Genomic DNA, 22,213 nt, shown 5'->3' with positions numbered 1-22,213 from the left:
GAATCAAGTTTTCTGTTACTTCCTGCTGACAGCATTTGACCTAATGGCACCATTTTTCTCTAAAGTCATAATTGTGCCCAGGAGCTACACTTTCAAACATTGTGGGAAGATGGGAACTTTTCTGCTGATTTTTCTTTTTTATAAATGCTATTGTATTCTCCCCTACCCAAATAAATTATACCTTATGAAAAGAATGAACTATTTAGAATAATATAGAATCATATATTTTTAAAAACATTATTTGGGTCTTATTTTTATGGATCAAGAATCAGATATTCTACAAATAAATGTATTAGCCCAATAAGAAATCTCTCTAACTCATTCCTAACGCGGCAATACTGATGATTTTACCTTTTCCAATATCTTCTGTCATTAACAATACTCCTGGTTTTTCCACCTTTCCATATATGTTCACTTGACCGCTTACTTTAAATGAACATAGCTATTAGTGATGAAGCTCTTGCTATGCCAGGCACTGGGCTTAGTATTTTTCCTGTATAGCTCATTAAAATTTCTCTCCAAACCTACTAGGTAGGTACAAGTAATACCCCTACTTTATAAATAAAGAAACTGAGTCTTAGAGAAGAGTCTAAAGTCCTATGGCTAATAATGGCAGAACTAGAACCTTAGCTGTTCTGTAAGCTCTATGAGGGCAAAGATCGTGATTGCCTTTATCACTGTATCCTCGCTGTTCTGCATATTACCTGGCACATGGTAGGTGCTAAATAAATACTTGTTGCTGGTGAATGAATGATGCCAGAGCCTATAGTCTAATGCCTCTGTAGTTCTATATTAGCCCTGGAGCTCAGGGAACCAACTCTCTCCCTTGTTGCCATTAACTAATCCACTATTACCAGGACACTTGCCTTCTTGAGTCTATAGTTGTTTTTCCACTTTACAAAGTTTTTTTAATTTTTTTTTTTTAAATCACTCAAATTCACTCATTCACATAACCTAATCCCCCTTTACTCCCCAGGGACAAAACTAATTGGCTAGGAAAAAAATTGACAAGAAAAATTTTCAGCATTAGAATCTTTTAATAGAATGTTTTAATTTACAAAGCTTACTACTGACCATGAAATGAAATGCTCTGATATTAGTGCCCCTAAATTGGTTAGTTTCGTTCATAGAGGGTACCCAAAATTACACCAACATGGATTTTTCACTTTGAATAGCTTATCTTCCCAAACATCATAATGGCGTAATTACCTTGTCCTAAAAAATATTTGAAATACCATCTGGTGTGGTATTCTGGATTCTCTAAATGCACATCTGTTCTTCGCCAAGTACCTGGCAGAGAAGTTGCACTCTGTAATGGAACAAAATTGTGCCATTAAGTGGTTTATTCAGAAAGCAAACAAGAAATCAAACAATTAGCAATGAACCCAAGGCCAAAGAATCAGAAAAATCATTAATAAAAGTGTACAACTAGGGGCTGTAACCACATGTTCTCATTAGAAAAGATGCCCAATCAAAATCATTGGAATGTAGGAAAAAAGAACCAAGTGAACCAGTGAGTTCCGCTATTTCTCTCACTGAGCACAAAGTTCTTTTCAGGGCCAAAGTTACCACAAAATTTGGGAGCTGATGCCCCCTAGAGGTACCCTCTAACGTCTGTTACCACAGTATCAGGCACATTTCATTTAGAACACATCTAGGTGGTTATCAAATTCATATTCTTTGTACAATTTAAAAAATTTATTGTAAAATAACACAATTAATTTGGAAAACATGAAAAAAATGAATGATCTGAATCCTTCATCCAAAGATAACATTATTAATGTTTTGGCATAGCTTCTTCTAATTGTTTTCCTATCTGTTATGTACATATGCATTTTTCTTACCAAAATGGAATCATACTGAATATACAGTTTTCAGGCTTGCTTTTTTCACTTAATAATATATCTTTCCATTTCATTAAATATACTTCTACAATGTTAATGGATATATAATTTTTTTATTATATGGACATATTCAACTATTTAACATTACTGGACAATAAGGCTACTTCGAATTTTTCATTATTGTAAATAAAGTTGTGATGGACACCTTTTAATTCTACATTTGCATACCTGTCCACTTATTTGCTTAGGATAACTTCTTAGAAGTTAGATTACTTTGTCACAAAGTATGCATAAGAATTTCCTACATGATGCTAATGTGATATTTAGGAAGACTGGTGCAAAATTACAGTTCCACTATCAATGGCTACAGATGTCCTCTTTCCTGTAACCTTGATATTTAGTCGTCAAAACAGCAAAAATGTAATCTCAGTGTTGTTTTTGTGTTTCTTTGCATACCAGTTGGACAAAACATTGTCTTCATATTTTTATTGGTCATTTACAATTCTTTTTTTGTCGGTTACTTGTTCATGTCCTTTGGCAGTTGTCCGATCATTTGAAATAGATGGTAAATGGTTTCTTCTAATTTATTATTATTATTTTTTGCTTTTAAACTTTGTTTAAGGTATTTTTGGCCATACAGATATTTAGAAATGTTTATGTAAACACATTTTAAACTTTTTTTCCCTTTATGGCTTCTACCTTTAGAATCCATTATATAAAAACCTTCTATATCTCAGTATTAGGAAAAAAATTCATCTTTTTCTTTTTCTAGAGGTTCGACGGTTTCATTTCCACTTTAGTGTATTCTAGTATTTATTTTTGACATACGCTATGAGATAAAAATTCATTTTCACCAAACAGTTTATCAGTTTTCCCAGTTATGGGAAAATTATTGAACACTCTGCCTTTCACCACCTTTACTAGATGATACATTCTTTTAAAGCTAATGTCTGAAACTTGCAGGTCTGGGGCTCAGACTGTGTTAGAAGTTTTTCTAAATAACTGATTGTTACTACATTTGAATCCCAGTGATGAAGAAAACAGTGCTTTTTAAAATAAAGCACTCTTCATTTTGAGTTTGTCTGATGTTTCCACAAAATTAGATTCATGTTATACATATCTGATTGGAATACTATATAAGTAAAGTTTGTCTTCAGTTTATATTTCAAGATATTCATCTGTCCCTTATTAGCGATGTTAATTTTGATTACCTGTTCAAGATATTGCCTCAGTTTTGACCTCTTGGTGTGACTCAAAAAGAGCATTTAATTGAACTTTTGTTCCTTGTAGAATTTCTGGAAGATTCATTATCAACAGCTGTTCATTTCATCACCATAAAACATTGGAATACAGGTCTCTAATTATTTCTGTTATGCCACCAGAAAACATGCAGTTGTGGCACCACCCAGGGTTCAACTGACAGTCTCAGCATTATCTGGCCAGACATCAGACATAGGAGGGATCCAGCCAAGGAAGCTCAGCCTCAACCAGCTGGACTCCACAATGGTTGGCATCACGGTCCCACGGCTCTGGGACCCTAAAGAGTACCAGAAGAGGCATAGTGAGGAGACTCTTGAGTCATCAGTACATTTAAACTTCTGGTGTCTCCAAGACTTGCAGTGACACAGAGAGGCTTCCTTCAGGTAACAGCACCAATCTAAGCTTAGTGCTTCTCAAATCTGCTGAAATGTGCACACTTGGGCTTCAGTCCAGACTTTCTAATCAGGAACTCTGTGACTGGACCCTAAAATGTATGATTAAACAAGCATCGCAGATGATTCTGATGAACACTGAACTTTGAGAATCAATGCTCTCTGTCGGGGTTCTAAAATAATCCAGAGGAGGAGGGGGGATTCTTGAACAGTAAGCCATCTTTATTTCCCCTAATTTCTAACTGAAACTTAGTGTTTCATTCAATTATGGATATACGTAAAAATCTACAGTCCTGGAAACCATGCCACCAACAGATATATATTGAATACCATTTATTCTCTTTACTGCTTCAAAATTACAGGAGTTATTAGACATCCTGCTAGATTTTGTTACTTAATTCTTAATTTAAAAAGCATGTATTACTTTAAACAAAAAGTTTTAAAAATCATTTTGATAAATCAATTTCAACCCAATTGTTTTCCTTTGCAATACCATGTATTTTAGGCATGTAAAAATATTATTCTGAGAAGGGGTCTATAGGCTTCACCAGACTGCCCAAGGGATTCAGCGGCATAAGAAAAATGACTTCCCTACTCCAGACCTTCCAAAGCACTTGGTTGTACCTATTTTTCCGCCTAGAAGTCTGAACACTGGCACCTGCAGAACAGAATAACACAGAGATGGGCAAGAGGCAGCCCAGCTTCTCAGGGTGAGATACAGAATTATGGCTGGTGGCATGACACATTTCTCTATTGAGTATAAACTGTCAATTATAAGTTTTTTTTTTTATTAGTGCGGTTGTAGTTTACAGAACAATTCTGCAGAGAGTACAGAATTCTCACATACGAACCCTCTCATACATATGGTTTTCTCCATTAACATTTTGTATGAGTTCTTTTAATGATTGAAAAATAACCTATTTGACTTTCATATCCACTGAATACTTAACTAATGGGGGGAAAAGCCAACACACATTTGTGTGTCTCACAAAGCAAGTTACTTCCCAATCCTTGTTAAATGCACATATGAAGTGTAAAGACAAGAATACACACAGGAGACTGACAAAAGGAATGGAGACTAAAAAAAAAACTGAGCTCAGGACCCCAGAAGAATGACTCTGAAAATGAGCTCCCAATTTCCCATGACATGCCCATTCAGTCTGGATAGGAGGTGAGAGATCCACTCTGGATGCTGGCTTACAGGTGTGAGCCAGAGGTTTTCCATTTCTGGATTCCACCCTAATTTTCTGATATTTCTAAGTAGGTTTCTTTGTGCTTTTACTGCAAACCTGAATAAATGTGGCTTTTCTTTCTGTTAACATAAACGTAAAACATAAAATCCTATTTTTCTCCTGAAAAACAATGTTAGCTTTATTATAACATATCTGCTTTCAAAAAAGTATTTTTCCTTATTTCTTTTTATTGATATATACCTTATATCAGTAAAGGGGGAAAATTTTAAGTGTACAGCTCAGTGAATCTTTAAATGCACACATTCTCGTAACCATTACCTGGTTCAAGAGAGAAAATATTTTCAGTACCCCAGAGAGGTCCCTCAGCCTTTTCCCAGCCAATATCCACTTGTTTCGCACAAAGCTAGCCACTATCCTGACTTCTACCACCACGGATTACTTATCTTTTTTTTTTTTAATTGATTAAAAAAATCAACAAACAAAACATTAAGATATCATTCCATTCTACATATACAATCAGTAATTCTTAATACCATCACATAGTTGAATATTCATCATTTCTTAGAACATTTGCATCGATTTAGAAAAAGAAATAAAAAGACAACAGAAAAAGAAATAAAACGATAATAGAGAAAAAAAAAGATTATACATACCATACCCCTTACCCCTCGCTTTCATTTACCACTAGCATTTCAAACTAAATTTATTTTAACATTTGTTCCCCCTATTATTTATTTTTATTCCATATGTTCTACTCTTCTGTTGATATGGTAGATAAAAGGAGCATCAGACACAAGGTTTTCACATTCACACAGTCTCATTGTGAAAGCTATATCATTGTTCAATCATCATCAAGAAACATGGCTACTGGAACACAGCTCTACATTTTCAGGCAGTTCCCTCCAGCCTCTCCACTACATCTTGAACAACAAGGTGATATCTACTTAATGCATAAGAATAACCTCCAGGATAACCTCTTGACTCTGGAATCTCTCAGCCATTGACATTTAGTCTCATTTCACTCTTCTCCCTTTGGTCGAGAAGGTTCTCTCAATCCCTTGATGTTAATTCTCAGCTCATTCTACGGTTTTTCTCAGTCCCTTGATGCTGAGTCTCAGCTCATTCCAGGATCTCTGTCCCATGTTGCCAGGAAGGTCCACACCCCTGGGAGTCATGTCCCACGCAGAGAGGGGGAGGGTGGTGAGACTGCTTGTCATGTTGGCTGGGGAGAGAGGCCACATCTGAGCAACAAAAGAGGCTCTCTTGGGGGTGACTCTTAGGCCTAGATTTTAAGTAGACTTGACCTATCCTTTGTGGGGTTAAGTTTCATTGAACAAACCCCAAGACTGGGGGCTCAGTCTGTAGCTTTGGTTGTCCACACTGCTTGTGAGAATATCAAGAATTCAACTTGGGGAAGTTGAATTTCTCCCCACTCTCACCATTCCCCGAAGGGGGCTTGCAAATACTTTTCCAGTCACTGATCAAATCACTCTGGGATTCATTGGGGCATCACTCTGGACAAACCAACAAAATCTCATGTCCTACCTGAGATTCTAAGTACTTACGATGTTCAGTCAAACTATCTACATGAGCTATACTAGGAAATGCTCTAGTCAAAATATAAATTTTGCAACAAATAAACATTTTTTACTTTAGTCTCACACAGAAGGTGACATTTTAAGTATTAATTATCATCTATTTTCAGCACCCTGCAATAATGACATTCCTTTATTCTTCCTCATGCAAAAACATTTTAAAAATCTGTACATTGTACATTTCACTATTACTATACACTCAAGGCATTCCTAGATTATACCATCTCAATCTTTAAAACTATCTTTCTTTCTGATTTCATTTATGTCCCCAGCCCTCCTCCCTCTATCATTCTCACATGCAGTTTCATTCAGTGTTTTAACATAATTACATTACAGTTAGGTAGTATTGTGCTGTCCATTTCTGAGTTTTTGTATCCAGTCTTCTTGCACAGTCTGTATCCCTTCAGCTCCAATTACTCAATATCTTACCCAATTTCTATCTCCTGATGGTCTCTGTTACCAACAATATATTCCAAGTTTATTCACTAACGTCAGTTCATACCAGTGAGACCATACAGTATTTGTCCTTTTGTTTTTGGTTAGTCTCACTCAGCATAATGTTATCAAGGTCCATCCATGTTGTTACATACTTCAAAAGTTTATTCTGTCTTAAAGCTGCATAATATTCCATCGTATGTATATACCACAATTTCTTTAGCCACTCGTCTGTTGATGGACATTTTGGCTGTTTCCATCTCTTTGCAATTGTAAATAATGCTGCTATAAATATTGGTGTGCAAGTGTCCGTTTGTGTCTTTGCCCTTAAGTCCTCTGAGTAGATACCCAGCAATGGTATTGCTGGGTAATATGGCAATTCTATATTCAGTTTTTTGAGGAACCGCCAAACTGCCTTCCACAGTGGTTGCACCATTTGACATTCCCACCAACAGTGGATAAATGTGTCTCTTTCTCCACATCCTCTCCAGCACTTGTCATTTTCTGTTTTGTTGATAATGGCCATTCTGGTGGGTGTGAGATGATATCTCATTGTGGTTTTGATTTGCATTTCTCTAATGGCCAGGGACGATGAGCATCTTTTCATGTGCCTTTTGGCCATTTGTATTTCCTATTCTGAGAAGTGTCTGTTCAAGTCTTTTGCCCATTTTGTAACTGGATTGGCTGTCTTTTTTGTTGTTGAGTTGAACAATCTCTTTATGAATTCTGGATACTAGACCTTTATCTGATTTGTCATTTCCAAATATTGTCTCCCATTGTATAGGTTGTCTTTTTACTTTCTTGATGAAGTTCTTTGTTGCACAAAAGTGTTTAATTTTGAGGAGCTCCCACTTCTTTCTTTCTTTCTTCAGTGCTCTTGCTTTAGGTGTAAGGTCCATAAAATCACCTCCAATTATAAGATTTATAAGATATCTCCCTACATTTTCCTCTAACTGTTTTATGGTCTTAGACCTAATGTTTAGATCTTTGATCCATTTTGAGTTAACTTTTGTACAGGGTGTCAGATACGGGTAATCTTTCATTCTTTTGCATATGGATATCCAGTTCTCTAGGCACCATTTATTGAAGAGACTGTTCTGTCCCAAATGAGTTGGCTTGACTGCCTTATCAAAGATCAAATGTTCATAGATGAGAGGGTCTATATCTGAGCACTTTATTCGATTCCGTTGGTCAATATATCTATCTTTATGCCAGTACCATACTGTTTTGACCACTGTGGCTTCATAATATGCCTTAAAGTCAGGCAGCGTGAGACCTTCAGATTCATTTTTTTTTCTCAAGATACTTTTAGCAATTCGGGGCACCATGCCCTTCCAGATAAATTTGCTTATTGGTTTTTCTATTTCTGAAAAATAAGTCGTTGGGATTTTGATTGGTATTGCATTGAATCTGTAAATCAATTTAGGTAGGATTGACATCTTAACTATATTTAGTCTTCCAATCCATGAACACGGTATGCCCTTCCATCTATTTAGGTCTTCTGTGATTTCTTTTAACAGTTTCTTGTAGTTTTCTTTGTATAGGTCTTTTGTCTCTTAAGTTGAATTTATTCCCAAGTATTTTATTCTTTTAGTTGCAATTGTAAATGGAATTCGTTTCTTGATTCCCCCCTCAGATTGTTCATTAATAGTGTATAGAAACACTACAGATTTTTGAATGTTGATCTTGTAACCTGCCACTTTGCTGTACTCATTTATTAGCTCTAGTAGTTTTGCTGTGGATTTTTCAGGGGTTTTGACGTACAGTATCATATCATCTGCAAACAGTGATAGTTTTACATCTCCCTTTCCAGTTTTGATGCCTTGTATTTCTTTTTCTTGTCTAATTGCTCTGGCTAGAACTTCCAACAAGATGTTGAATAACAGTGGTGATAGTGGACATCCTTGTCTTGTTCCTGATTTTAGGGGAAAGTTTTCAGTTTTTCCCCATTGAGGATGATATTAGCTGTGGGTTTTTCATATATTCCCTTTATCATTTTAAGGAAGTTCCCTTGTATTCCTATCCTTTGAAGTGTTTTCAACAGGAAAGGATGTTGAATCTTGTCAAATGCCTTCTCTGCATCAATTGAGATGATCATGTTATTTTTCTGCTTCGATTTGTTGATATGGTGTATTACATTAACTGATTTTCTTATGTTGAACCATCCTTGCATACCTGGGATGAATCCTACTTGGTCATGATGTATAATTCTTTTAATGTGTTGCTGGATTCGATTTGCTAGAAGTTTGTTGAGGATTTTTACATCTATATTCATAAGAGAGATTGGTCTGTAGTTTTCTTTTCTTGTAATATCTTTGCCTGGCTTTGGTATGAGGGTGTTGTTGGCTTCATAGAATGAATTGGGTAGCTTTCCTTCCTCTTCAATTTTTTGGAAGAGTTTGAGCAGGATTAGTACTAATTATTTCTGGAATGTTCGGTAGAATTCACATGTGAAGCCATCTGGTCCTGGGCTTTTCTTTTTGGGGAGCTTCTTAATGACTGATTCTATTTCTTTACTTGTGATTGGTTTGTTGAGGTCAACCGTCTGTTTCTTCTCGAGTCAAAGCTGGTTGTTCATGCCTTTCTAGGAAGTTGTCCATTGCATCTACATTGTTGTATTTATTAGCATAAAGTTGCTAATAAATAACAGTATCCTGTTATTACCTCCTTTATTTCTTTGAGGTCAGTGGTTATGTCTCCTCTTCCATTTCTGATCTTATTTATTTGCGTTCTCTCTCTTCTTCTTTTTGTCAATCTTGCTAAGGGCTCATCAATCTTATTGATTTTCTCATAGAATCAACTTCTGGTTTTAATGATTTTCTCAATTGTTTTCATGTTCTCAATTTCACTTATTTCTGCTCTAATCTTTGTTATTTCTTTCCTTTTGCTTGCTTTGGGGTTAGTTTGCTGTTCTTTCTCCAGTTCTTCCAAGTGGACAGTTAATTCCTGTATTTTTGCCCTTCTTTTTCAATATAGGCATTTAGGGCAATAAATTTCCCTCTTAGCACTGCCTTTGCTGCATCTCATCAGTTTTGATATGTTGTATTTTCATTTTCATTCGCCTCGAGATATCTACTGATTTCTCTTGTAATTTCTTCCTTGACCCACTGGTTGTTTAAGAGTTTGTTATTGAGCCTCCACATATTTGTGAATTTTCTGGTGCTCTGCCTATTATTGATTTTCAACTTCATTCCTTTATGATCTGAGAAAGTGTTGTGTATGATTTCAATCTTTTTAAATTTATTGAGAGTTGCTTTGTGACACAGCATATGGTCTATCTTTGAGAATGATCCACGAGCACTTGAGAAAAAGGTGTATCCTGCTGTTGTGGGGTGTAATGTCCTATAAACGTCTGTTAAGTCTAGCTCATTTATTGTAATATTCAAATTCTCTGCTTCTTTATTGATCCTCTGTCTAGATGTTCTGTCCATTGATGAGAGTGGGGAATTGAAGTCTCCAGCTATTATGGTAGCTGTGTCTGTTTCGCTTTTCAGTGTTTGCAGTGTTTGCCTCACGTATTTTGGGGCATTCTGGTTCAGTGCATAAATATCTATGATTGTTATGTCTTCTTGTTGAATTGTTCCTTTTATTAGTACATAGTATCTTTCTTTGTCTCTTTAAACTGTTTTACATTTGAAATCTAATTTGTTGGATATTAGTATAGCTACTTCTGCTCTTTTCTGGTTGTTATTTGCATGAAATATCTTTTCCCAACCTTTCACTTTCAACCTACATTTATCTTTGGGTCTAAGATATGTTTCCTGTAGACAGCATATAGAAGGATCCTGTTTTTTAATCTATTCTGCCAGTCTATGTCTTTTGATTGGGGAGTTCAATCCATTAACATTTAGTGTTATCACTGTTTGGGTAGTACTTTCCTCTACCATTTTGCCTTTCATATTTTATATGTCATATCTAAATTTCCCTTCTTTCTACACTCTTCTCGACACCTCTCTCTTCTGTTTTTTCGTATCTGACTCTAGTGCTCCCTTTAGTATTTCTTGCAGAGCTGGTCTCTTGGTCACAAATTCTCTCAGTGACTTTTGTCTGAAAATGTTTTAATTTCTCCCTCATTTTTGAAGGACAATTTTTCTGGGTATAGAATTCTTGGTTGGCAGTTTTTCTCTTTTAGTAATTTAAATATATCATCCCACTGTCTTCTCGCCTCCATGGTTTCTGCTGAGAAATCTACACATAGTCTTATTCGATTTCCCTTGTATGTGATGGAATACTTTTCTCTTGCTGCTTTCAAGATCCTCTCTTTCTCTTTGAGCTCCGACATTCTGACTAGTAAGTGTCTTGGAGAACGTCTATTTGGATCTATTTTCTTTGAGGTGTGCTGCACTTGTTGGATCTGTAATTTTAGGTCTTTCATAAGAGTTGGGAAATTTTCAGTGATAATTTCTTCCATTAGTTTTTATCCTCCTTCTCCCTTCTCTTCTCCTTCCGGGACACCCAGAACACGTGTATTTGTGCACTTCATATTATCATTCAATTCCCTGAGTCCCTGCTCTTATTTTTCCATTCTTTTCCCTATAGTTTCTGTATGTTGTTGGATTTCACAGGTTCCATCCTCCAGTTTACTAATCCTAACCTCTGTGTCTTGAAATCTACCATTGTAGGTTTCCATTGTTTTTTTTTCATCTCTTCTACTGTTTTTTTCATTCCCATAAGTTCTGTGATGTTTTTTCAGACTTTCCATTTATTCTTTTTGTTCATTCCTTGCCTTCTTTATGTCCTCCCTCAATTCATTGATTTGGTTTTTGATGAGGTTTTCCATTTCTGTTCGTATATTCTGAATTAATTGTTTCAGCTCCTGTATCTCATTTGAACTATTGGTTTGTTCCTTTGACTGGGCCATATCTTCCATTTTCCTGGTGTGAATTGTTATTTTTTGCTGGCGTCTAGACATTTAATTACCTTGATTAGTTTATTCTGGAGATCGCTTTCACTTACCTTACCTAGGGTTTTCTTGCTAGATTAGTTTGTTGTCTATCTATTCTTTGACCTTCAGTTCAGCTTCTTCTGGGCCTCTAGCTTAAATTTTGTTTAACAAAGGGTAATTTTTCAGTTCTTGTTTTGTTGTTTCTTGTCCTGCTTGTACGGTGCCTTTTCCCTCCCCACCCTTAGGAGGGTCTACATAGGTATTACAGACTCCAACCGGGTTTTCCCGGACTAAACTGGCCTCCTATCAGGGAAAGGAGTCACCTGCATCAGTTTTCCCTGAGGGTGAGACCCAGCAGGTTAAAAGACTTTCCTGTGAAGTCTCTGGGCTCTGTTTTTCTTATCCTGCCCAGTATGTGGTGCTTGTCTGCCTGCGGATCCCACCAGCAAAAGATGTTGTGGTTCCTTTAACTCTGGAAGGCTCTCTCTGCTGGGGGCATGGTGGAGACAGAGGAGAGGTTGTAGGCTGGTTTTAATGGCTTCAAACTGCCAAGCCTCCATAGAAACAGACACAAAAGCCTCCGTTTTGTCCCCTTTCCTCTTTTTCAGTTAGCCCAATAAGCAACCTCCGCCTTGACCAGTTTCGCCTGAGCTGGGGGCCAATTTTTAGTAGTCAGAACTTGTTTATTAATGCCACAATTGATGTTTGGTTGAACTCAGTCCCTGTTACTGTTAGAGTGTCTTTCCTTTCCCTCTGGGAAGCCACCTGTAGGGGAGGGGCGCCAGCCGCTGGCCGCAGAGGCTTGGGGAACTCACGGTTCCGGAGACTCACAGCCGGTCCAGCTGGTCCGGACTGGGGTATGCTGTGTGTCCAGTCACTATCATGGCTCTGGGAGCTGTTCTGTACTGTTTCTGGTTATTTAGTAGTTGTTCTGGAGGACGAACTAAAACGTGCACATTGCTAAGCCGCCATCTTGGCCCCTCCTTGTCTGTTTTTTAAAAAAAATATTTTTATTAATAAAACAATATACAAACACAAGCATTCTTAACATACAAGCATTCCATATATGGTGTACAATCAATGGCTCACAATATCATCACCTAATTGCGTATTCATTGCCATGATCATTTTTTTGAACATTTGCATCACTCCAGAAAAAGAAGTATAAAAGAAAAAAGAAAAAAGAAAGAACTAATATATACCATACCTCTCACCCCTCCCTCTCACTGACCACTAGTATCTCCATCTACCCAGTTCATTTTAACTTTTTTCCCCATTGTTTATTTTTTATCCATATTTTTACTCATCTGTCTATACCCTAGTTTTTATAAAAGGAACATCAGATACAAGGTTTTCACAATCACATGGCCGCATTGTAAAAGCTATATCATTATACAACCATCTTCAAGAAACAAGGCTATTGGAACACAGCTCTACAGTTCAGGTACTTTCCACCAGCCACTCCAATACACCATAAACTAATAAGGGGATATCTATATAATGTGTAAGAACAACCTCTAGGATAACCTCTCAACTCTGAAATCTCTCAGCCACTGACACTTTGTCTCATTTCTCTCTTCCCCCTTGGTCAAGAAGGTTTTCTCAATCCCTTGATGCCAGGTCCTATCTCATCCTGGGATTTCTGTCCCATGTTGCCAGGGAGGTTTATGCTCCTGGGAGTCATTTCCCACATAAAGGGGGAGGGCAGTGAGTTCACTTGCCTTGCTGGCTTAGAGAGAGAGGCCATATCTGAGCAACAAAAGAGGTTCTCTGGGGTGACTCTTAGGCTTAATTGTAAGTAGGCTTAGGCTATCTTTCGCAGGAATAAGTTTCACAGGGGTGACCCCCAAGATCGAGGGCTTGGCCTATATTGTTTGTCCCCACTGCCTGCTCGAATATCAGAAATTCTCCAAATGGATATTTGAATATTGCTCCCTTTCTCCGCATTCCCTCAAGGAGACTTTGCAAATACTTCTCTATTCACTGTAGAACTTGCTGGGATTTATTGGGCATCACACTAACCTGAACAAATCAACAAAATCTCATGCCCTATTCAAGATTCCATGTACTTACGGTGTTAACTAAACTGACTATACAAGTTAAATTAGGAAATGCACTACCCAAAATATAAATTTTGCACCAAATAAAAATCTCCCCTTTTAGTCTCACACAGAAATTGAAGTTCCAAAACATGGACGGTATCATCCTTTACCCAGTCTTCTGATATCCTTAGTCCTATCCAGATCAGCTTCATCCATGCCTCTACTCGATGTCTGATCACTTTTTCAACTTTTTAAACAGTTCCTGTATGGGGTAGTACTGAGATTCATAGCTTTAGAGCTCTAACTCTGAGTCTCAAGCATCACATAAATATCCAAAGTTTCTGGGAAAGACCATTTATATACAAACAGCTCAATACCTCAGAATTTAGAGTTAACAGTTACACCTCCTGAATATTTGTGACCACTGTAAAAGCTTACAATCTAGGACCCTTTACCATAAGCCCCAACCTGATAAAGCATGCTCTCGACTTAGTTCACTGAATTTGTATATTATAGTTAGCCCATATGATTAAGGCATGATAATATTTGTCTTATTGTTCCTGACATTTCATTCAACATACAGCTCTTTTTCTTGCAAATTAATTTATTTATTAATTAAAAAATAAAGAAACAAAATAAAACAAGATACATAATCAGTAATTCACAATTTCTTAGAACATTTGCATAAATTCAGAAAGAGAAATAAAAAGACAGTAGGAAAAGAAATAAAATGAACACAGGAAAGAAAAAAAAAAAGATTATACCTACCATACCCCTTACCCCTCGCTTTCATTGATCACTAGCATTTCAAACTAAATTTATTTTAGCATTTGTTCCCCCTATTATTTATTTTTATTCCATATGATCTACTCCTTTGTTGACAAGGTAGATAAAAGGAGCATCAGACACAAGGTTTTCACAATCACACAGTCACATTGTGACAGCTTCAACATAAAGCTTTTAAGGGTCACTCATCTAGTTGCATGCATCACAACTTCATTTCTTCTTGTGGCCACTGAGTAGTCCATTGTATGTATATACCATAGTTTCCTCTTCCATTCTTCAATCATTATACCCTTAGGCCATCTTCATTCAGCTGCCAGAAACATCAATGCGCAAATGTCCATCCTTGTCCTCACACACAGTTCCTCTAGGGATCCACTGAGCAACCAGGTTTCAGGATCACATGGCAACCTTACCCCTAGCCTCCTGTGGAACTACCACATCGCCCTCCAAGGGACTAGACCTTTCATTTCCCTACGACAGTGAATAGCTACATCATTCTCTCCGCATTCTCTCTAGCACTTGTTTCTCTCTGTTCATTTCATTTTTAACAGTTTCATTCACACATCATACAGTCCAGTCTAATTGTATAGACATACCTTTGCTACCACGCTCTATCTGAAGACATTTCCTTTTCTTCCACACAGAACTCATACCTCTTTCCCAATCCCCCCACCTGTTGACATTCACTTTTGGCATAATGCCTTTGTTACATTCAGTGGAAACAGTTACTGATGACATCAGAACCTAGCTTACATTGATTGTACTTCTTCCCGTATACTATTTTCAACACCCTGCAATACTGACATTCATTTTTTCTTTCTCAAGCAAAAGCATTTTTAAAATTTGTATATTTAATTACCATAATTGTACACTCTAGGCTTTCCTAGATTGACATGATACACCATGTCAGTCTTTATCCTCTATCTTTCCTTCTGGTTTCATATGTTCCCCCAGTCCTTCTTTCTCCTTATTAGTTTCATTTGTTCTTGAACTTCACGAAAATGAAATCATACTGTGTGTATCTGAGTTGAGCTTTTTTTTTGCACAACATTATGTCTGTGACATATATTCATATTATTGGTGTAGCAGTATTCCACTCTTTCATTACAATGTAGTAGTTCATAGTATGAACACTACAATTTATTTATTCTTCAGTTGATGGACATTTGGATTGTTTCTAGTTTTGGACTACAAAGAATAAAGCTACTTCTACTACTAACATTCTTGGGTCTGTCTTTTGGTGGACATGAGCATTCATTTCTGTTGGGTATACATCCAGAGAGGCAGGGGTTGCATATGTTTAGTTTTAGTAAACAGCTTTCCAAAGAGGATGCACCGATTTACACTTCCATCTCTATATCTATCTATCTATCTATCTATCTATCTATCTATCTATCTATCTACCTACCTACCTACCTACCTACCTACCTACCTATCTATCATCTATCTATCTATCATCTTCCCATTATATGAGATATATATGAGAATTCTAGTTGTTCCATCTTCTCTTCCCAATTCTCAGCATTTCAGTCCTTTTAATTTTAGTAGTTGTGGAGGAGGTTTAGCGGTACCTAATTGTGGTTTTAGTTTGCAACAAAGTCCTAACTATTTTATGTTGGATCTATTTTACAAAGATTTCAGAGGTACAGAAAGAAGCTTTGTTTAAGGTGACAGTGAATCAGGAACACATTATTTATTTTACATCAAAAAAAAAAAGTTAGGAGGAAATATTTTTATAAGAACATTTGCCTGATAACTAAAGTTTAACGTTGCAAATACCCACATTTTTTTATGGTCTTTAGGTCAACATTTGTTAAAAGATATTATTGAAACAGAATAAACCCTACAAACCCACTTTGGGACACTGAGACTCTGAGACTCTGACACAACTTCCAAAGATAAAGAGAGGATTTTGAAAGCATCAAAGGAAAAGCAAATCATTACATACAACAGAATTGGAATAAGATTAAATGCCAGCAACTCTATAAATAAACTCACTACTTTTCCCTATCCATGAGACATGACTTCTAATGATATCAATGTCTGTGGCACTATGGGACATAATACTCAGGAATGATCCTTGCCCTGGCATAAGAGGACTGAGAATGAACAAAAAGGGAATAAGAAATAGAATAAAATAAAATTTTAGTGGCTAAAAAATTTCAAAAAAAAAAAAAGATATTACAGGAATAATGAACTCAAATTCTTCTGTGCTGCAGACATGCCTGTATATGTCCAGAGTGTTGGATGTGTCTTAAAACTAAGGAATCCTGACTCATTTCTGCCTCAGATTCCAAAGTTCACAAAAGCTCTTGCTTCATTACTGTATCTTTTCTGCTCTATTTATATTTGTGGAATGTGAAGGAGAAAGACTGAACCTGGACAAGATATTTTCAGAAGAATTTAATCAAAATCCATCTACAACACCCTGATTTTATCTTAATGTTCTCTAATATTTGGTTTTAAGCAGTGTTTCACACAATACAAACACCCAGACTACAAATGAGATCTACAGGTTTATATAATGCCCATGATTTCTCCTGGAGGCTTTTCTAGAATGAGTCCAATAAATGAATAAATTCACTGAACTAATTTTACTGCAGTCCACAAGTGTGCTGGTTTGAAAGGATGTACGTACCCTAGAAAAGCCATGTTTTAATCCTAATCCCATTTTATAAATCTAGTTGTTTCTTTTAATCCCTATTCAGTACTGTATGTTTGAATCTGTAATTAGATCATCTCCCTGGAGATGTGACTCAATCTAGAGTGGCTGTTAAACTGGATTAGGTGGAAAGTGTCTCCACGCATTCAGGTGGGTCTTGATTAGTTTACTGGAATCCTATAAAAGAGGAAACATTTTGGAGAAAGATGGAGATTATGAGAGAGCAGAACGACGTAGCCACGAGAAGCAGAGAGTCCACCAGCCAGTGACCTTTGGAGATGAAGAAGGAAAATGCCTCCTGGGGAGCTTCATGAAACAGGAAGCCAGGAGAGGAAGCTAGCAGATGACGCCATGTTCGCCATGTGCCCTTTCACTGAGAGAAAACCCCTGACTGTGCTCGCCGTGTGCCGAGAAACTCCGAACTTCAAGGTATTTTCCCCTAGATGCCTTAGATTGGACATTTCTATAGACTTGTTTTAATTAGGACATTTTATCGGCCTTAGACCTGTAAACTTGCAATTTATTAAATTTCCCTTTTCAAAAGCTGCTCTGTTTTTGGTATATTGCATTCTGGCAGCTAGCAAACTAGAATAACAGGTTAAATCGCTGAGATAACACCAGCAGTAGGGAAGATAAGATTTTAAAAAAATAAACTAAAATATTTTAAATTACAAATGTAAATGTGAATATAAACTGGTTATAAAAAAATGAAACCACACAAAATTTAAAATCTTCTCTTTCACAACCTTCACACTCCAATCCACTTCTTCTCCCTATAATAACTATTCTACCAGATTGGTTCGGATAGTCCTGCATCTTTTTATACATTTTCAAAGATATGCTTACTTACACACATACACACATTCACATAGTATATATATATATATATTTATGTATATATACACACACATACACATTTATAATTTTTAAAATAAATGGGACGTAGCATAGATTTTACACTGAAACTTTTTTTCCCACTAAAGAAAATATCCTAGAAATCTTCCTATGCCAATACATTAGATGTAAAATATGTAAACAGTATCAAACGGCAAAAATGGAAAAGTAAGGTCCTCTAACCTCTCTCCTGAACTCTCATTGCCACTTTCCAGATATGATTGCTATTAAATTCTTATGAAACCTTTTGGAAATTTTCTTGGATACTCACAGATGAATTTATCTTTCTTTTCTTAAGGAAATGGGATAATATTATACAAATCATTCTAGGTTTTCTCTGGTAGCTCATATACTTCTATCACATTCTAATAGGTTCTAAGCATTTCATTCTATAAGTGTATCATAATCTACATAACCATTCCTTTACTGAAGGAAACTGAGGTTATTACCAGTTATTAAAAATAATGATATAATACACATTCTAGCAGAACTGCAGACCAAACGGTATATGCATTTTTAAATTAGAGATAACTGCCCTCCCAAAAGATTTACCATGTTATATATCCCCCAAGAGTGTGTAAGAGAATCTCTCTCATGCTAAGGAAGATAGATTTTTAAAAAGTGAAAGATTCTCCACTATATACTAATTGATAAATACAAGTGAGCTGTAAGGGAGGTCTCCAATGATTTTCCCTAGAGTTACATTCATTTTAATTAATAATCTGAATGAGCACACAGATGGCAGGATAAACACATTTGAAGAAAATATAAAGCTCCTAGTGGGTTAGCTAACAAGACAGGTGACAGAATAAGGACAACAAAACAAAACAAAACAACTCACGACAATTAGCAATTACGGGGCACCCTAATGGGATTAAATTCAAGTGGACAATGCAAAGTCCTATGCTTAGGTAGAAAATACAAATTGCCTAAGTATAGGATGCAGAAGGCAAGGTCTACAAAGTAGGAATTATTTCCCATTTTGCACATTAGGAAATTGAGGTGCAGAAATGTTGAGGCATAAGCTAGTAAGTGGTAGAACTGAGATTTTAATCCAGGTTAATTTGACTACAAAACTGTCTCCACTACACCATGATGCTACTATGATGCTGAAGCTAAAAAGTGATACAGGTGAAAAAGACAGGTAGGGAGGGGCAGGGAGGATACTTGTATATTGTAGGTTCATTATGAGTCATCAGGCATCATAAACAGAGTAGTGTCCACAGCAAGTCAGGAGATGAGCCTGATCCACTCTGGCTGTTTGGAGCACACCTCAGTTACTGAGTTCTGTTCGAGCACTTCAATTTAAAAAGGTTCACTGACAACCTCACGTGTCCAAGGAATAGCCATCAGGGTGATGATGAGTGGAATTGATTCTACATCTTAGGAAAAAAACAGAAGATCTCTTCAAATGTTCGAAGGTCTATCATATTGAAGAGGGCTCAGAACTTACACTATGAGCTGAAGAGAATGTAAGTAGAAACTCTGAATGAAAAATATATGCAGAATAATTTTCTTCAATTAAAAAACTTTTTAACAATTAAAGATGCTGAAAAACACAATTAACTGCTTTAGGAAGTAGCAAGTTTTCTGTTACTGGAGGTATATTCGAGCTGAGACTGATCAGCTGATGTTGGCAGAGTTGTGGGGGTTCATGCATTGGGTAGGGGATTGCTCCAGATGAATTTTAAGGGAGTGCTATTCAAGGTATGGATATGGAGAAGAGCTATTCTGCAAACTGTCTACTAGACCATGATGAAGTATACAGGAATTAAAAATAAGCATTTGGATAATTTTATAGCAATCTGATATTACTGTGATATCAAAACACATGCTCAGTGGATCTGTCTCACAAAACAGAGTTCTGACCAAGGTGGGTGTTATTCCATGATGAGTTGCAAGAGGTTGGCACTACATCCTAGCCATGTATTGTAGGACCACATGTAGGTCTGCAGCAGATGGGAAGTAAAACAAGCAGGCGCATCCTCACTGGCAGTCTAGGAAACACTGCTCTGAGGTCACAGCCTCACTGTCATGTCCCTGGTGAGACCTTCTCTGACCACCAGGGCTAACAGAGGGCTCTTACTGTTATTTTGCACCATGGCCCCCTATTTCTTTTTTCCCATAGTAGTTATCTTAATTTGCAATAATTCTATGTATTTGTATTATTTACATATTGACTGTTTTCCCCGCAAGACTGTAAGCCCACAAGGGCAGGGACCATAGTGGTTCTCATTCACTGCTATATCACCAGTGCTTAGCCAGTCTGATACAGAGAAAAGATACTAGGAATTTGTGTTCTGAGTGAATGGCTTGGATATTATATGAAAAATACTCCCTATATAACTTATGTTTTTGTGATGGTAAGCTATATTATTCAGACGAACACCTCCACTGAAAACAACAAAAGTACTAGAAAAATATTAAAATCGTCTCCTGAAAAGTAACAAAGAACTTACAAAATAATAAGGAATTACCAGCCAAAACTGAAAGACAAATGGGAACCCAGTGAGGTAAGTGGAGTACAGAAACCCTTTCTGACTTGAAAACATCTGCCAATCCTGGCAAAACTGAACTTCGTGATCTTTTGGGCACAAGAGAAAATAATCAAATCCCCAGACCCACTGAAATAGAGAATTCTAATGGGAGACTCGCCCCACATTAAACTGGGATCCTAAAGGGCTATGCACTCGGGGGAAGGGTGAACCAAAAGAAACCATCTCCACTCCTCCGTCTACCACTAAGGACTCATGGAAGGTTGCCTCAGTGCTGAACTGACCTGAGCAGGTGGGGTCTCCGAGGTACTGTGACCACAAACAAGCTTTTACATAAATTTGCAGCTCCATTTTGCATCACCTGGGTGGTTTAAGAAGCCTCAAGCTGGGAATTTAGTTTAAAAGTGTTTGGCAAAAGCAAATGCAAATCCTCTTTACAGAAAGGCAACTTATGCTAGGCCTCATATTATTCCTAAAAGATGACAAACAGCAATAATAAGAACAAAGGCACACAATCAGGCAACCAAACATACAAAGAAACATAGAACACCATAAACAGAAAAATCAAACAACAGTTATAGATCCACGAAAAAACCTTCACATATTGGAATTATCAGTCACAGATGATAAAATCACTATATGTATTATGTTTAAAGAAATAAAAGCTAAATTTGACTATCATAAGGGAATAGTATATTATAACAAATGACCAATCACCCTTGGAATTGGCCATGGTTTCTTAGATATGACATTAAAAGTACAAACAACGAAAGAAAAACAGAGATGCTGGACATTACCAAAAAAAAAAAAAAAAAAATTTGTGCTTCAACAGGCATCATCAAGAAAGTGAAAAGACAACCCACAGAACGGGAGAAAATGTTCACAAACCATATATTTGATAAGAGTCAAATATCTAGAATATATAAAGAATCTCACAACTCAACAATAAAAGGACAAATAACCCAATAATAAAAGTGCTTTGCAGGTTTACTATACTTTATTTGTGGCCTTGGAAAACTTTAAGCAGCTATATTGAGTCTTCTAACGCACTGCTTTAATTAATTCAGAACAAGCCTTTTTTTTTTTTTTTTAGCTTTGGGTCTTAGGTTCCTCTAAGGAACCTTATTAGGCTGTGTACTAATACTGGCTGGAAGTGTTCCACTGAGGACCATTAACATAAAACATGGTCGAGGTGTTCTATCTGAATACTCATGCTCAGAAGCTTTGGTGGAAACAAAATCTAAAACGGTATTTGAGCCTTGATATCGTATGTTCCAGAAAGGCAATCTGAGACAAGTCTGTTTTCTGAACACAACAGACCACCATGATTTTTGAAATCAGTGACTCCACCAAATATGTTTCAAAGATGTGAAGTGAACTGCCCCAGGCCTAACACTGGGGAGCAGTGAAGCCATGATTTATAACCCAGAGAGCCTGACTCAGGAACTTAACCAGTGCATTTCTCAGGTGACTTCCAATCCCTGAGCAGGTCCCAGAATCTGTCTTCTGGTGATTAGCAGAGCCAAGTGACATAGCCTAGTGAGCAGTATTTGATGACTAAGATTTGTTGTGATCCCAGGACCTTATGAAGTCTCCACTTATGCATCTCCTGGGAGGTATAGATTTCCTCTAGACAATGGTCCCAGCATGGACTAGAGTTGTGCTTATGTGGGCGAGAATGTCCAATGCAGTTTGTTCATTTTTGGCTGGGTTGAAGTTCTGCAAAATTT

At 36.8% G+C, this 22,213-nt stretch overlaps 1 protein-coding gene and 1 long non-coding RNA gene across 8 annotated transcripts in view; one reads left to right on the top strand and one right to left on the bottom strand.

Moving 5' to 3' along the window:
• Positions 1–22,213, bottom strand: part of GARNL3 (GTPase activating Rap/RanGAP domain like 3) — a 254,850-nt gene that overhangs the window by 124,667 nt on the left and 107,970 nt on the right. For all 7 annotated transcript variants that reach the window (XR_013169397.1, XM_077145391.1, XM_077145397.1 and 4 more), the window contains exon 5: positions 1,210–1,309. Coding sequence is in view for 6 of the 7 variants with exons in the window: in XM_077145391.1 (XP_077001506.1) it covers positions 1,210–1,309 (100 nt within the window). In the remaining variant the exon portion in view is untranslated. The remainder of the gene's footprint in view (positions 1–1,209; positions 1,310–22,213) is intronic.
• LOC143670656 (uncharacterized) overlaps positions 19,180–22,213 on the top strand; it is a 90,011-nt gene continuing 86,977 nt past the window's right edge. The window contains exon 1 of the long non-coding RNA XR_013169423.1: positions 19,180–19,460. This is a non-coding gene — a long non-coding RNA (uncharacterized LOC143670656). The remainder of the gene's footprint in view (positions 19,461–22,213) is intronic.

This window comes from Tamandua tetradactyla, chromosome 2 (genome assembly GCF_023851605.1).
Source record: "Tamandua tetradactyla isolate mTamTet1 chromosome 2, mTamTet1.pri, whole genome shotgun sequence".
Classification (NCBI taxonomy): domain Eukaryota; kingdom Metazoa; phylum Chordata; class Mammalia; order Pilosa; family Myrmecophagidae; genus Tamandua; species Tamandua tetradactyla.
Note: the sequence above shows the minus strand (reverse complement) of the source record. Positions and strands in the feature narration are given on the sequence as shown.